General features: G+C 39.2%; 1 protein-coding gene across 1 annotated transcript in view; it reads left to right on the top strand.

Annotated features, from left to right (window-relative positions):
- The window catches only part of ADAMTS17 (ADAM metallopeptidase with thrombospondin type 1 motif 17), a 506,671-nt gene that overhangs the window by 322,138 nt on the left and 169,734 nt on the right, over positions 1-14,799 (top strand). The window contains exon 14 of the mRNA XM_036736388.1: positions 4,020-4,147. Within this exon, the coding sequence (XP_036592283.1) occupies positions 4,020-4,147 (128 nt within the window). The remainder of the gene's footprint in view (positions 1-4,019; positions 4,148-14,799) is intronic.

The raw sequence follows: 14,799 nt of genomic DNA, 5'->3' as shown, positions 1-14,799 counted from the left end.
GTGTCAAGTATCTGCAGCCGAATTTGAACTCAGGTCCTCCTGACTCTACTCACTGTGCCACCTAGCTGCCCCAGGAGCTTACATTCTAATGGAGGAGAAAAAAACATATATGAATATATGTAGAATAAATGTAAAGAGAAAAATGCAAATAAATACAAAACAGTTAAATACATGGTAGTTTGGAAGGTAGGGCACTAGGTTTTGGAAGGATTAGGAAAGTTTTTATAAAGAAGGTTGTACCTGAGCTGCATCTTCAAGGAAGAAAAAGCACTTCTAGGAGACAGGGGTAAAGATAAAATGTACTTCAGTCATGTGGGACAGCCAGTGCAACATCATGGAGATGGGGGATGCAATACTGTGTATTGTGGACAGAGAAAATTCCAGTTTGGCTGGATCCAAGACTGTGTAAAGAGGCATAATGCCCACTTGAAGCTAGAAATAGGTTGAGGCCAAATTCTGTGGGCCTTAGAAGCTAAACGAAATAATAAGAAGCTACTGGAGTTTGTTCAGTAGGGGAGCCACATGGCCAGATCTGCACTTAAGAAAAGTTACTTTGGCAATAGCATGTAGGATGGATTAGAGTGGGGAGAGACTTGAGGCCAGGAGATGAATCAAGAGGCTGTTAACATTAATCTAAATGAGAGGTGATGAGGGTCTGAACTAAAGTAGCAGCCATGTGGTGCAGGTAAAAATGGCATGATCAGTCACCTGATTAAATATATGGGATGAGGGAGAGGGAGGAGTCAAGAATGATGCCAATTCTGTGAAACTAGGAGCCAGGAATAATGTAATGGCTTGGACAGAATTCATGAAGTTTGGAAAAGGGAAAGGTATTGTTGTTGGTGGTTGTGGTTGTTGTTGCTGTTTTGGGGGGAGGATGAGTTTAGTTTTGGACATGGTGTAAGACGTAACAGAAAATGTGCAATGGACAATTGGTGAAACTCAGGGGAGAGACTAGGGATGGCTATTTAAATCTGTGTGTCACCTGCACACGGATAACAATTATATCCGTGGAAACTGAAGAATGTCGACAGAGAAGACATCATACAATAGTATTGGGGAACACCCAGATTTAGGAGGCACGAAGTGGATGATGTCCTAGCAAAAGAAACAGACAGGGAATGTCATGCAGATAAGAGGAGACCTAGAAGAGGGTAGAGAACAATTATTTGCATCATTATTTCCATTTACAGATGATGAAGGTTAGCCTCAGAGAGGTTTAGTGTACATTTCCTCCTGTAAAATTTTTACGGGAGGTCCAGACAAAATGGGTGGGTCTTCCTCTGGATTCCTTGAGTTTGTTTCAGTACTAAAGGAACTCTAGAGAGTCATTTGCCGGTTATCCCTCATTCTATATGGCTGGGCCACATCTTTGGCTAGTAATATATCTCTGCCTATATACTTTATGCCACTTTTAATTTTTATTCTAAACCTAACAAACATTAAATAAAATGATCATTTCTATAAATACAAATATATGTATATATATTATAAACAAGAGGATCACACATGAAACTGCAAATCTCCTTTACATTGAACTTGTTTTTCCTTTTAAGTATAATATAAATTCAGCGTGCAAATTTAAAAGATTTTCTCCTTGTCTATGACTCCTTCTGGTCTTCTTTGTTTTTTTGGAGGGTGTAGAAGGAAGGATAGTCTGGGGAAGCCTATCTCAATCCATCTCAGTCTTCCATCCCATTCTCCTACTGGAAAAAAAGAAAAGAAAAACAAAATTCTTTATATATACCATATATACATATAACATATATAGCAAGAGTCTTGTTTTTATTTGAATATATGCACATGTGTATATGTATATACACACATACATGTGTGTTTATATGTGCATGTGTACATATATGTATATATTAAAGAAAATAAAGCCCTACATTGGCCATGTCCAGAACTATATGTCTCATTTTGCATTTTAAGACCATCACCTCTAACAGAAGGTAACATGCTTCATCATCAGTCCTCTGGGAGTCATTACATGGATTAGAGTTCTTAAGTCTTTCAAAGTTGTTTTTCTTTATAATGTTGTTAATGTATAAATTAATCTCCTAGTCCCACTCCCTTCATCAGCCTCCTTATGTTTCTTCAAAATGCTCTCTTTCGTTATTCCTTAAGACATTAATAACATTCACATATCATGATTTGTTCAGCCATTCCCCAATTGCTTTGTGTCCCCTTAGTTTCTAGTTTTTAGCCATTACAAATAGAGCTACTATACATAATTTTTATGCATGAGCCCTTTCTTTAAACTTTAGAGCTATTAGTGGTGATATTGCTGGGTTAGGGTATGGACAGTTTAGTGACTCATTGGATGTGGCTCCAAACTGTTTTCAGGAATGACAGGACCAATTCCCAGATCCACCAGTAGTTCATTAATATGACTGTTTTTCCAAAGCACCTCCAACAGCTATCCCTTTTGCCAATATGATGGGTATGAAGTAAAACCTCAGTGTTCCTGAAGTTTTTCCTGGCCAAGACGCTACAGTCAATTTACTCCCACTATACATCTCTGCATTTTTCTTTGTGTGACCCACAGCTTTATATGTAGAACATCAGAGTCTGGATACAAAACAGTCTCGACAGAGAGGACTAATATACAGAATCTAACATGATAAAATATAATAAGGATCAATGTGAAGTTCTACCCTTGCATTCAGAAAGTCAATTGCCCAAGTATATAGTAAAGAAAAATTTAATAGAAACTCATGCAAAAAAATAGACTAAGGCATTTTAGTTATACTTTGACAATATGATATGGCTAAAAAAAGAAACCTTATTCAATTTTAAGATTAGGAAATATTCCATACACAAGAAAGCCTCTAGTTCTATTGTGTTAGCCACATTACATCTGAAATGCTGTATTTTAAGGGGGAGATGGACTTGGAGAATATTAAAAATGAAGGTGATGAGCACAGTGAGGGGATTGAAATCCATGTCAATGAGGAGTGATTCAAAGAACTGGAAACACTTAGACTGGAAAAGAGAAAACTCATGGGAAACTTATGACCACAGTCTTCAAACATTTTAAGAACCACCATGGGAAGGAGATTAGAGGATAGAACTAGAATCAATATGGTCAAAGCTGCAGGGAAGCAGGTTTTTTAGCTGCCAAAAATAATTTAATGGATTGCTTTATTGAGTTCCCTGTCACTGAAAATGCCCAGGTAGAAGCTTTGATGATCAAGTCTCTGGGACATTGTAGAGGGAATTCATACATCTTGTAGAAAGTTGGATCAAATGTCCTCCAAACTTCCTTCCAAGGCTAAGATTCTATGACTTCTGCCTTGGGCTTTTTTTGTTCCATATATATGTTGCTTTACTTTGTTTACCTTCTATCCTTTATAAGCACAAGTGTTTCCCTAATAACTACTTGGTCAGTTGTTTAAAAAAAATAATACAAAGCAAGGAGATCATTCCACAAGATGAAATTTTCTTCCTGGACATGTAACTTGTAACCTCACATCCTCTCCAGGGAAGTTTCACTTACTGTTCTCTCTACTCCCACTTCTGATTCCCCTCATTCCCTAACTGTAGCTGAAGGCATAAAATTTATCAACAGGCACCCCACCATATACACCCATCTAATACATGTGAAACCTGGTCATTTTACCAGTATATTGCATTGTAAAATATTTAATGAGCTTAGTACCTGAAAATGCTCTTGAAGAAAAAGTAAATAATTTGTGTCTGCAAAGTAGGGAGAAAAGGTTTGGAAACAAAGGAGGGAAACAAACAACATAATTACATTCTGTCTGTGTGGGTCTATCATTCTGTTCATCTCAGGACAGCTTAATTCCATTCCTTTCCTCTGAATGTTTAGGTATCAAATATGTATGGATGTCTAATGGGTTATATTTTCAGTTGCTTGCTTAAAACAAAAAAAACTGGTCTCTTCCTGCTCCACTTTTTTTTTTGCGTGATACTACTTCTCTTTATAGTTGCTGTTCTGATGCACACATTCACACGTTCATTCCTGTACAAATATGTATGTAATTTTTTCCCCTCAGATAAGCCTTGTGAGCTCTACTGCTCTCCTCTGGGAAAGGAGTCTCCCGTGCTGATAGCAGACAGGGTCCTTGATGGCACACCCTGTGGGCCCTATGAGAATGACCTCTGCGTAAATGGCAGGTGCCAGGTGCAGTACCTTTCTTTCTTTTTTTCATTTCTTAAGTAGTATACCAAGAGGAAAAGAGGCCGCATAACACAGTAGGCAGACTGCTGAGCCTAGAGTCAGGTAGATCTGGCTTTAGCTCCCACCTCCTACAGTCATTAGCTGTGTGACCCTGAGCAAATTGCTCCTCTCCCCTGGCCTTCAGGCAACTCCCAAAGACATCTATTAAATTATAGCAGGAGAGCAGCCTATGTTAGTAGAAGGAATATATGTATTCATATGTATATATGGAGAATATATGCACATATGAAGAAATATGTGTATATGTGCACGTATGGACAGATAGACTGACTGACTTCACTATTAATGGAACTAAAATATAAACCAGGGCTGCTCCTGGTGCTCAAATCGAGGTTCAGGTTAGAGAAGGCCTCCTAAGAAGAGGCCCTTCAAAATTGTGCTTAATGTCACAATATCCTGAAGTCTAATTCTACAAGGCACTGTCCATGAAGAGCTCATTAAATACTACGCAAATATGAAGATATTTAGCTGTATAAAGATCAACCAATAAGCATTTTGAAGCAGTGGATAGAACACCAACCATGAAGTCAGGAAGATTCATCTTCCTGAATTCAAATCTGGCCTTATACACTTACTAGCTATGTGACCCTGCACAAGTCGTTTACCCTTGTTTGCCTCAGCTTCCTCATCTATAAGATAATCTGGAGAAGGAAATGGCAAACCACTCCAGTAACTTTGCCAAGAAAACTCCAAATGGGGTCACAAAGAGCTGGACACAAATGAAATGACTGAACAACAACCACCTTCCCGTGTGCCTGGCACTGAGCTAGGCACTGAGAGTAGAGAGACCAAAATAATATAGTCCCAGTTCTCAAGGAACTTACATCATATCAAAGAGATGATGTTACAAATATAAATATATACATAATAAATATAAAATATATAAAGGGTAGTTTAGGAAGAGAGGGCACTAGCAGCTGAGAGGAAATAAGGAAAAGCTTTGAGTAGGAGAAGTTAGAAATTGTATGAGGCAGAAGTGAGGACAGAGAACATTCCAGGCATAGCAGATGGCCAATGCAAAGAAGGCACTGGGGGGAGGAGGGGGGTAGCTGAAATGTTGCATGTGAGGAACTCCAGAAATACTTAGACTGGAAAAGAAAAAACTCGTGGAAAACTTATGACCGCAGTCTTCAAACATTTGAAGAACCACCATGGGAAGGAGGTTAGATTTATTTTATGTGTTTCTAGAGGGTAGAACTAGAACCAATATGGTCAAAGTTGCAGATAAGCAGGTTTTTAGCTGCCATTTTGCCAGCCAATTTGGCTAGATGGTGGAACATGGGAAGGGGAGTAATATGCTGGAAAGGTAGTTTGGGTCCAGGATATGAAAAGTCCTAAAAATTAAGCAGGCTTTTAGAAAGAATCACTGGAATTTACTGAATAGGGGAATGACCTGTGCTTAAGAAAAATTACTTTGGCAATTGTATGGAGAATAGACTGGAGAGGGAAGAGATATGAGACAGGAAGACCAATAGTCCAGGTGAGAGATGATGGAGAGAGAAAGAAGAGAGACAGAGGAAGAAGAAGAAAGAGGCAAACAGGGTTAAGTGACTTGCTCAGGATCACACAGATAATAAGTGTGTGAGGCCAAATTTGAACTTAGGAAGATGAGTCTTCCTGACTTCAGGCCTGGTGCTCTATCCACTGCACCACCTAGCTTCAAAATGCTTATTGATTGATCTTTATATAGCTACATACCTTCATATATGCATACTATTTCATGAGCTCTTTAGGAATAGTGACATATAGAATTAGACTTCAGGAGACTTCCCAAGCTTCTTAGGAAAACCTGAGGTCTGGAAATAAGACCTATTCTATTGATAGGAACTAAAAACTAAGTACATTCCTTTGCTTAGCACATGTAATGAGCCAAACATCATATTATTATGTCATAAATACCCTGCCTGCTAAAGTCAGTATCTTAATGTTATTTCTAAAGCTGTGTTTCAGTGAAATGTTAGGAAAATAGTAAATGACTTTGGCAAGTCATTAAGAAAGACAAATCTGAATCTGTATTTCATTATAAATGTTACCCAACTTCATCCATTGACCAGATCTAGCTAACTCATTTGCTTCATTCATAGAAGGGGAAGAAAGAAATAAGGGAAGGAAGGAAAAAAGGAAGGGAGGGAGGGAGAAAAAAAGGGAAGGAGTGATAGAAGTAATGAAGGAACAAAAAGAGGGAGGGAGGGAGGAAGGAAAGAATGAAGAAAAAAAGAAAGGAAGGAAGAAAAAAAGGAAAAAAGGAGTGGGGGGAAGCATTTATTAAGCTCCTTTGTTCCAGGCACTGTGCTAATTACTTTACAAATGTTATCTCATTTAATGGTTGCAATAGTCCTCGGGGGTAGGCGCTATTATGACCTCCATTTTACAGTTGAGGAAACTAAGACAAACAAAAGTTAGTGAATATAAAATAAATAAAGGGTCACACAGCTAGTACATGTCTGAAACTGGATTTAAACTCAGGTCTTCCTAACTCTAGGCCCAGTTTTCTCTTCATTGTACCACCATCTAGTGTCGATTCCATGATATTTCCTGAATCAATATCTACCTCAACCTATTGCCAATACCTTGGACTTTGGAGTGGGTAGTCAGAGTCAGTAGTCAATAAACATTTATTAAGTACTTCCTAAGTGGCAGGCACAGTGCTAAGTGTTAGGGAAACAAAAGCATAAAATAGTCCATCCCATCAAGGAGCTCACAATCTAATTGGGGCAAGGCAGTACACAAAAATATAAAAAAGAAGCTGAAGGCCTGGGGCGGTTAAGTCCTGGAGCCAAGTAGGGAAATAATCTGAGGAGGTGAGAGTTCCAGACTTGATTTCATCTTGCAGAATGATGAGTTTCTAGAAATCATAAAGTTCAAGAAAGCAGCCAGGTCGGAAATGATAAGGTGAAATTCCCTGAGAGCCCTTCTTAAATGGTGAAGAATGAGGTGTAGATCTCCAATGTCCACCCACCACCCTCTCTAATCAGAGGAACACGGGCCCCAGGGGCAGAGTTGCTGAGGAGGTTTACGTTTCAGAGTTAATTTCATCTTGCAGAATGATGAGTTTCTGGAGACCATGAAGTCCATCTGGAGAGCTGATGATTTCCAGTGTCAAGAGAGGCATGTCTGATAGCCATGTCACAGGTTATACTGTAACTGAGGATGAGGAACAAGTTTTTTGTTGGCTCAGTTCAGTCTGCCTCAGAGTAGCATTTTGAGAGATTCCCAAATCTCCCCATCTCTGAACAGTTTTCTATCATTTTGAAATTATAAATGTTCAATCTAGGTTCCAGCTGAACTTCATCAGTGAGAATGCCAACATATAGTTTTAGGAGATGTGCTAACTTCAGGATCCATGAGCAATTTGGCATTGTGGCTATATCTCCCCTACTATGTGTAAAGCCAACAGACCCTCCAACAAAATTGGAAAAATTGGTGCTGACATTCTGGACCCAATATAAATGTGGGTGGGAACTTGAGCCATAATAAGTGTTAAGAGCTAGGTGTCGAATGGAACACCATAGATTTCCTGCATTTTGTGGATTTCAGTTAATTTTATATTTAGATTGACATTTCGTGGAAAAGTCAGAAAAATGTATTATCAAGCAATTTTAAATCTTTTCTCAATTGAAATCATCTCTCTTATGTTTGTTTTTGAGGTATATGTGTGCGTGTATGCATATGTGTGTGTATGTGTGTGTGTGTATATGTGTGTATATATATATATACATATATATATATACACATATGTATATATATGGCTTCAATTGATTCATGCCTAAAAAAGAGATGGCAATATCACAATATGTAAAACCATCTGAATATCCTTGTAATATCTAAGTTTTGATTTAAAAAAAACAACTAATAGTGAAACAGTCCTTCCTCTTTTGCAGAGGAGAGAGACTGGGTATGGGACATTACAAATACTGCCAGATTTGGTTGATATGTCAGGTTAGTTTTGCCGAACTATTTTTTAAGTTCTCTTTTTAAATTCTGTTTTACAATAAATCATTTGTTGGGTGGCTAGAAGGGAGGAATATATTCGGAAAGGATGATGGAACAACAAAAGATATGCATTAAAATTTGAAAAATTTTAAAAAGGCAATGCAAAAATGCCCAAATCCAAAACTACCAAGTAAAAATTTATTTTTCAAAACCTGCAAAGAAGTCTTCTAATGAGATTCTGCTGCCACAGAAACTCTTCAACTCAGTTGGAATTTTAAATATTTTCAACTTACGGCAAATGCCTAATTCTCTTTGCAGAAGAAAGCCTGACAGTATCCAGACTGCCTCAGCACTATGCAGCCCTATTATCAGATACAGATATGTGTGGATGATAAGTACTTGGTGCCCAGGACACTTGGCAAGACATTTTCCCCAACATAAAATGCAGTGCTCTAATGTATGCTCTAATGAGGACCTAAAATAATCTTTTCTTTGTTGCGAAGAATGTTCACTGCTTCTGCCAAATGGCACTGTGGAGTGCTAACGAAGCACTTATAATTACTCAAATGAGGAATTGTTGACAGTTCCCCATAAACTTGCTAGAGAGCCAAGTTTGGATTTTATTTTCTTAATAAATTGAACACTTAAGATGGGATATCCTAGGCATGTGTTGGTCCATGATATATCCTCATTATTTACATTCCTTTTTTAACCACTCCAAAGAAATATCATTAATATCCTTTATAGTAAAGCCAGCTGAGCAACTCCCAGCCTTTTGCTAGTGTATTTAACTGGCCTCTTGTCAGAGCTGAGGCATTTCTAAGAATACTAAAATTCTCTGGTCAGTGGAGTCTGCAATATGGGTCATAAGTATTTTCAACTCTAAGCCATTAGTAACCTATGGCAACCTTCAATAAACATGGATCCTTAATCCTCACTTTTCAAAAGGAAAGATGCCTTATACTATAAAGAGGGATGATGGCAACTGAAAAACATTTAATCTTTTAGTTATGAATATGCCAACTCTAGTCAGGTAAAGGGATCAGTTGAAGCCAAGGGCATTTGAATGTTAATGATCTAGTTTAAGGCAGTCTTGAAGAGAGAATCTTTAAGATAGAATCTCTCCAAGCAAGAGATTTCTGCTAAGGCAAGGGTGGGATTAGATGATCTCTGCAGCCCCTTCTAATCCTTAGATTCTGTCCATTAGTCAACAAGCATTCAATTAAGCAGGTACTATGTACTAGGCACTGTTGCTAAATGCTATGAATACAAAGAAAAGCAAAAATATAGTAATTCCTGTCCTCTAATATCTTATATTCTAATGGAGAGTTCAAATTTTGTGATTTTATGAGTGTATAATAAAAAGACAAGTTTTATTATAGTAATAGACAAACCAGTTAAGAAGGGCACAGTACGTAGAGGACATTCAGATTTGTCCTTCCTGGTTATAATTTTCATTTTGACAGAGCCGGCTGATAACTTAAAGGAGTGAATAATATGGGAGCTTAAGGGCAGCGTGGTGGCTCAGTGGATAGAGCACTGGGCTTGGAATTGGGAAGATTTGCCTTAAAAAGTTCAAATCCAGTCTCATTCTTATAACCTATCTGACCCTGAGCAAGTCACTTAACCCTGTTTGACTCCATTCCCTCATTTATAAAATGAGCTGGAGAAGGAAATGACAAACTACTCCAGTATCTTTGCCAAGAAAATCCCAAAAAGGAGTCATGAAGAGTTGGACATGATAGAAACAGCTCAGCAAGCAAAAAACAAAACAAAACATGGGAACTTAAGTCTTTGGCAGCACCAAGTAGAGAGGTATTTGGGGGCAGAGAAGCCTTTCCTTGTTCTCATGTCATAGTGTTATGGGGGACTGGCTAACAAAGTCCAGATGGGTCCCTATAGAATGTTCCTATTTGTTCCTATTTGTCCCGATTGGCTGTGGAGCCAGAACTGATGACTCGAGATGCTGAGCTGGACCCAAGGGCACATACATAAGGGATAACAGATCAGTCTTTCACTCTCAGTGAGTCTCACAGAGCATGCTCAGATATTCCCTGCCTGGTTCAAATCTAACACGTGGAACTATGGGGAATCAGTCTCTGGTCATGACTAGTTAAGGGATTGATACTGTAAGATGACTAAATTCAACATCTTCTATTTAACTGTGAAGCCAGAAGAATTGATGACTCAAGAAATATTGGGCCATATCTGAGGTCACATATATAAGAGACAAGAGGCCTATTTCTCATTCTCATACTGTAAGATTGTCTCAGATCTCAGATGCTGCTCAGAATCTTGGGAATCATCAATTTTTCTGGATCAACAACCAATGAGAAGACTTTGAGTTTAGTCATTGCACAGTACCAGTCTCTCAACCACTCATAGCCAGAAACTTATTCTCTAAAGTTCCAGGTGTTAAACTGTAACCAAGCAAGAATGTAACCAAAGAATGCTTTGTATAACCCACCAGGAAGGACAAATTGGGGCATGCTCCACAGACTCTACTCACCCTCATTGACTGGTCCCCCATAACACAATGACATGAGAGCATTAACAGATTTCCCCGCGCAAACATTTCTACCTACTTGGACTAGCAAAGACTTAAGTTCTTGTGTTATTCATGTTAAGTTACCAAAGGCCTCTGGTAAAATAGAGATTTTGCTTAAAATGGTTAATACGTTAAATTATTAGCAACTATTAACATTGAGTTAGTTCATCAGGTTAGCTAATTTATAAGGGCCCTGAGGAAAGGGGGTATAAGACAAACAAGTTTTTACTAAGAAAAATGATGTGGTCAGGAACTAAGGGGCATCTTAGTAGAGTCCTAAGCAGCATGAGCAAACCACATACCTGAATGGATGGAGGAAAGCACAAAGGGGGAAGAAGAGGTAAAGAAAAAGAATAAGGGAGAGATACTAAAATAGAATTTATTTAACAACTTTAGCTATGGCAAAACTCTTAGTCTACTTGGTAAATGGCCAGATTGAGTAAATCTCTGAATTGTACAATATTTTAATGAAGTTTTATTATTTTCTGGTACAAATTCAGATAATTGCTAAGTAGGTGTTTCTAAGTAAAGTTCTATAGCCCTTGAGCACAAAACAGTACTGTCACATTAATTATAGTTGGAGAGAGTAAGTGTCACCCAGCCAGGGACTGTGGAGTGCATTCCCTAGCTGCAGACCGCAGCTGCCCAACAAAGATGGAGCGCAGAAAATCCATTGGAACTATCCATTTAGTGCGCCAAATATCAGTCACTCAATGTCAAGGCAACATGCCTGGCTCCATCTGGTAGCCGCTGCTGAGCAGTAGATTGACCTGCCTGGCCCTTTACAGTAGTGGTTGGCAAACGGTGGTGGCTGCCTGTTTTTGAGCTAAGCTGTGGGGCCAAATGATGGCTTGTTGCCAGCCGTGCCCAGTGAAGAGCCAGCACAAATGCCAAGGGACTTACTTAACTGCACCTGCCCCAGTCCATCCAGCCATGACACTGACCTGCTCCAATTAGGAGCAAGTCCAGATGAGCCACCCATCCAATAGAGATGTCATGCTCTGCTCAGCTAGCCTAACTGAGAAGCACAACAATGCATCTAGCCACGATCCATGCCCCACATCAAATTTCATGAGGACCCGAAAGAAAAAGGGAAGACATTGAAGTTCAGCTCTCCTGGAGTTGTAACTTTTTCTTGGCCATATGTTCGCTCTATACATGTGCCTCTATAAATACCATTACACTTTAACTTCATGCCCATTCTTTTCCCTGCCCCTACCATTGACTCTGTTACCAGAGTATATACCCATGGCATTGTGGGAAAATGCTTTGTAACTACAATTTTTTTTTATGCCATTTGAGTAAATGCCTTTCCCAAAGAACTGGTTCTTCTAGCTGATTTGTTGAGGAGAAACACAATGGCAGGGCTCCTGAGCTAGGATTAGAAGGATAGCCACCTACTGAATTATCTCTGGAACCCTGAAAGTAGGAGCATCCACCCTTCTGGCACTGGCTGGTTGGGCAACTGAACCCAGAATAGGATGTTAATTTATGCACTTATGTATCTATGGTATGTGTGCATATATATACATATGTACATACATATATGTGTGTGTATTATTTTTTTAACCAAACTTCATCAGATGCAGTAGCTAAGTGCCTCTTGTTCCTGTATCTGTGGTCCAGAAATCCAATTCTTTTTCTCAAAAAAAAAAAATCTCATTTGTTTACTTCCCTTTTCCATATAAATAGCCAAAGCAGTAATGAAAATACTTCCTATAGTCCCCAGTTCTTTAGCCACCTGCCTAAGACATCATAATTCCCCTTAATACTTTCTGGGTTCACTGTGGTGATACCAAATGTCCTTAATTTAAATCACTATAAGTAAGTAGTGGTCGTTAGGTTTGACAAGTCGCACCTGGCAGTAGCATGCTTCTCTGGAGTCTGGTCCTATTCCCCAGGCAATAGCATACTTCTCAGTTGTCCATGTCAGGCCAACATATGGTTCCTTCTGTACCCCTCAGCTAGAGTCTGCTAACGATCACAACTTATTCCTTCTTTTGGTGACCAGAAAGAGATGTTTTCTTTTCTGCTAGCTCTTGTGGATTCTGCAGATTAGTCAGTGAAAGATAAGAAACTGCTTCTTTTTTCAGATGCTTCAACTCCCCTATATGGAAAGAGTTGCAAACCTACTGTGTCATCCCAAATGTTATCCAGTTGTTTGCAAGCATTAAGTTCTTCCAGCCTCTAATCTTCTGACACAGGTTGGACTTTATACCTCTTGGATTCTTTTTCTCTTTCTTGGTTTGTTTAGAAGATGCCTCTCTTCCAAATTCTCATAGATCACTTAATTTTTCCTAATGTGCTAGAAAGTCATAGAGCCCATTTACCTCACAAGGAGACCACCCAGCATGTTGTATACATATATTTGTTATTTGGCACTGGCAGAAACATAAACATAAGAATATTCTTTGATGACCATTGGAATATTCCCCTTCTCCTCCCAACTTGATGAAACTGAGATCCTCCATTTGTTGTTGCTAATTCTTAGAGCAAATTGCTTTCCTGTTTGCTATGAGCAGCAAGGCAGGGAAGAGAAAAAAAGACTCATTTTAGGGACAAGACATTTTCCTGCGTTTTTATGGGGCTATCATGCCTTTCTCATCCCTGACTGCTACTTGCTCAGGTTTCATCTTCTATGAGAAGATTTGCCAAGAGTAGATACAAAGAGTCATTGCCCTAAGAAGGTGTGTTGATGCAGAGAATACTTCTTACATGTCAGAATTTGAACTAAAGAAATAAATTCACGTTTAGCACTAACAGATCAAATCACAACCAATCATTAGGCAATAAATAAAAAGCAAGAACAAGTGCATTCCCAGATACTTAGTAAATGCTTGCTCCCAGGCTTCCTGAATTGTGGGATAAATAATAACACAGCTGTTGTCAGAGCATCCACAAACCAAATAACTTCCAAACATAACTCAATTGACTTGAATTCTAGGTAGATGTGCCCCAAGAGAATGACTATGGGTATGAACTCTTCAAATAGAATTTCAAGCAACATAAGTCATCAAAAATCCCAAATCCTTCACCATTCAATTTATGCAATTCAGGAATGGCTTGAATGGGACATTAAGCATTGTAGTCTGACAAATCATGGGTAAGAATTAAGGCTTTGGTCAATCATGCCATAGAGGCAGGTGCAATTTAATTAGATTTGATCACCTGGCTTACATCCTGTGACTCTGTAACCTGCCTTTGGCTATCCCCACAGGGACCATAGACTTAGGGGTAGGGAACACAGTCTGATCTGCTGGACAGGCATTTTTGCTTGTGGGAAAGAGAAGCTAGCTTGAAGGAGGCTAAAATCATAGATAATGTCTACCTTGCCCAACCACACAGAGGACTGGGTGTTAGTAAGCTATGTACTGCTCTGGCCACCCTCCCCCTTTTTATGCCCCCACCTACCACCCCAAAACTGACTTTGTATGCTGCTGATGCAGGCACTGGTGAGCAAGAGCAAAGCGGGCTACCCAGAGACTATTGGGAGCTTGCTGGTATATTGATGGAGTTTGAACTGCTATGGCCACCTAAGCACTTCATTTTTTTCCATCTTTCCACTAAAGGGGATTTAGCTTAAAACCCTTTAAAACCCTTAAAACCAGAATCCCAGCTGAACTGTGGGACAGCTTACAAGTGGGAGGAAGAGAGAGGAGAGACAAGTGATCTGTCCCACCCGAACTAGAGCCAACAGTGGATGGTAGCTTACTCTTTTTATTAGCCTAACTTTCTCAATTTCCATACTATTCCTATTGTTTGATATAAAAAAAAACTTTATAGCCACGAAAGTCCTGCATAATGTGATTTAGTGATGGTGGCTCAGGGCAAGATTTTGGGAGAGGTATTGCCCCTTTGAAGAGATGGGAAACTATTCCTCAGCAGCAGCATGAGCAAAGGGAAAAGGTGGTGAAAGACCCCTCCCTGCCCCACTCCCATCCCCAATTTTCCCAAAAGAGAAAGAAAAAGTACAAGTACCGTCATCTCTCTAACCTATAAATTTAGAGCACATGAGTCACAGAGGCGAATACTTAAGTGAAGTGATGGCTGAGGAATTTGGTATACAAGGTGCTGGAACTTTCTGCTGGTTTTTTTTAGCTTGCACTAATGCTAT

The sequence above is a fragment of the Trichosurus vulpecula genome, chromosome 8 (genome assembly GCF_011100635.1).
Source record: "Trichosurus vulpecula isolate mTriVul1 chromosome 8, mTriVul1.pri, whole genome shotgun sequence".
NCBI classification, from domain to species: domain Eukaryota; kingdom Metazoa; phylum Chordata; class Mammalia; order Diprotodontia; family Phalangeridae; genus Trichosurus; species Trichosurus vulpecula.
The sequence above is the reverse complement of the archived record's forward strand: the minus strand, read 5'-3'. Positions and strand labels throughout refer to the sequence as shown.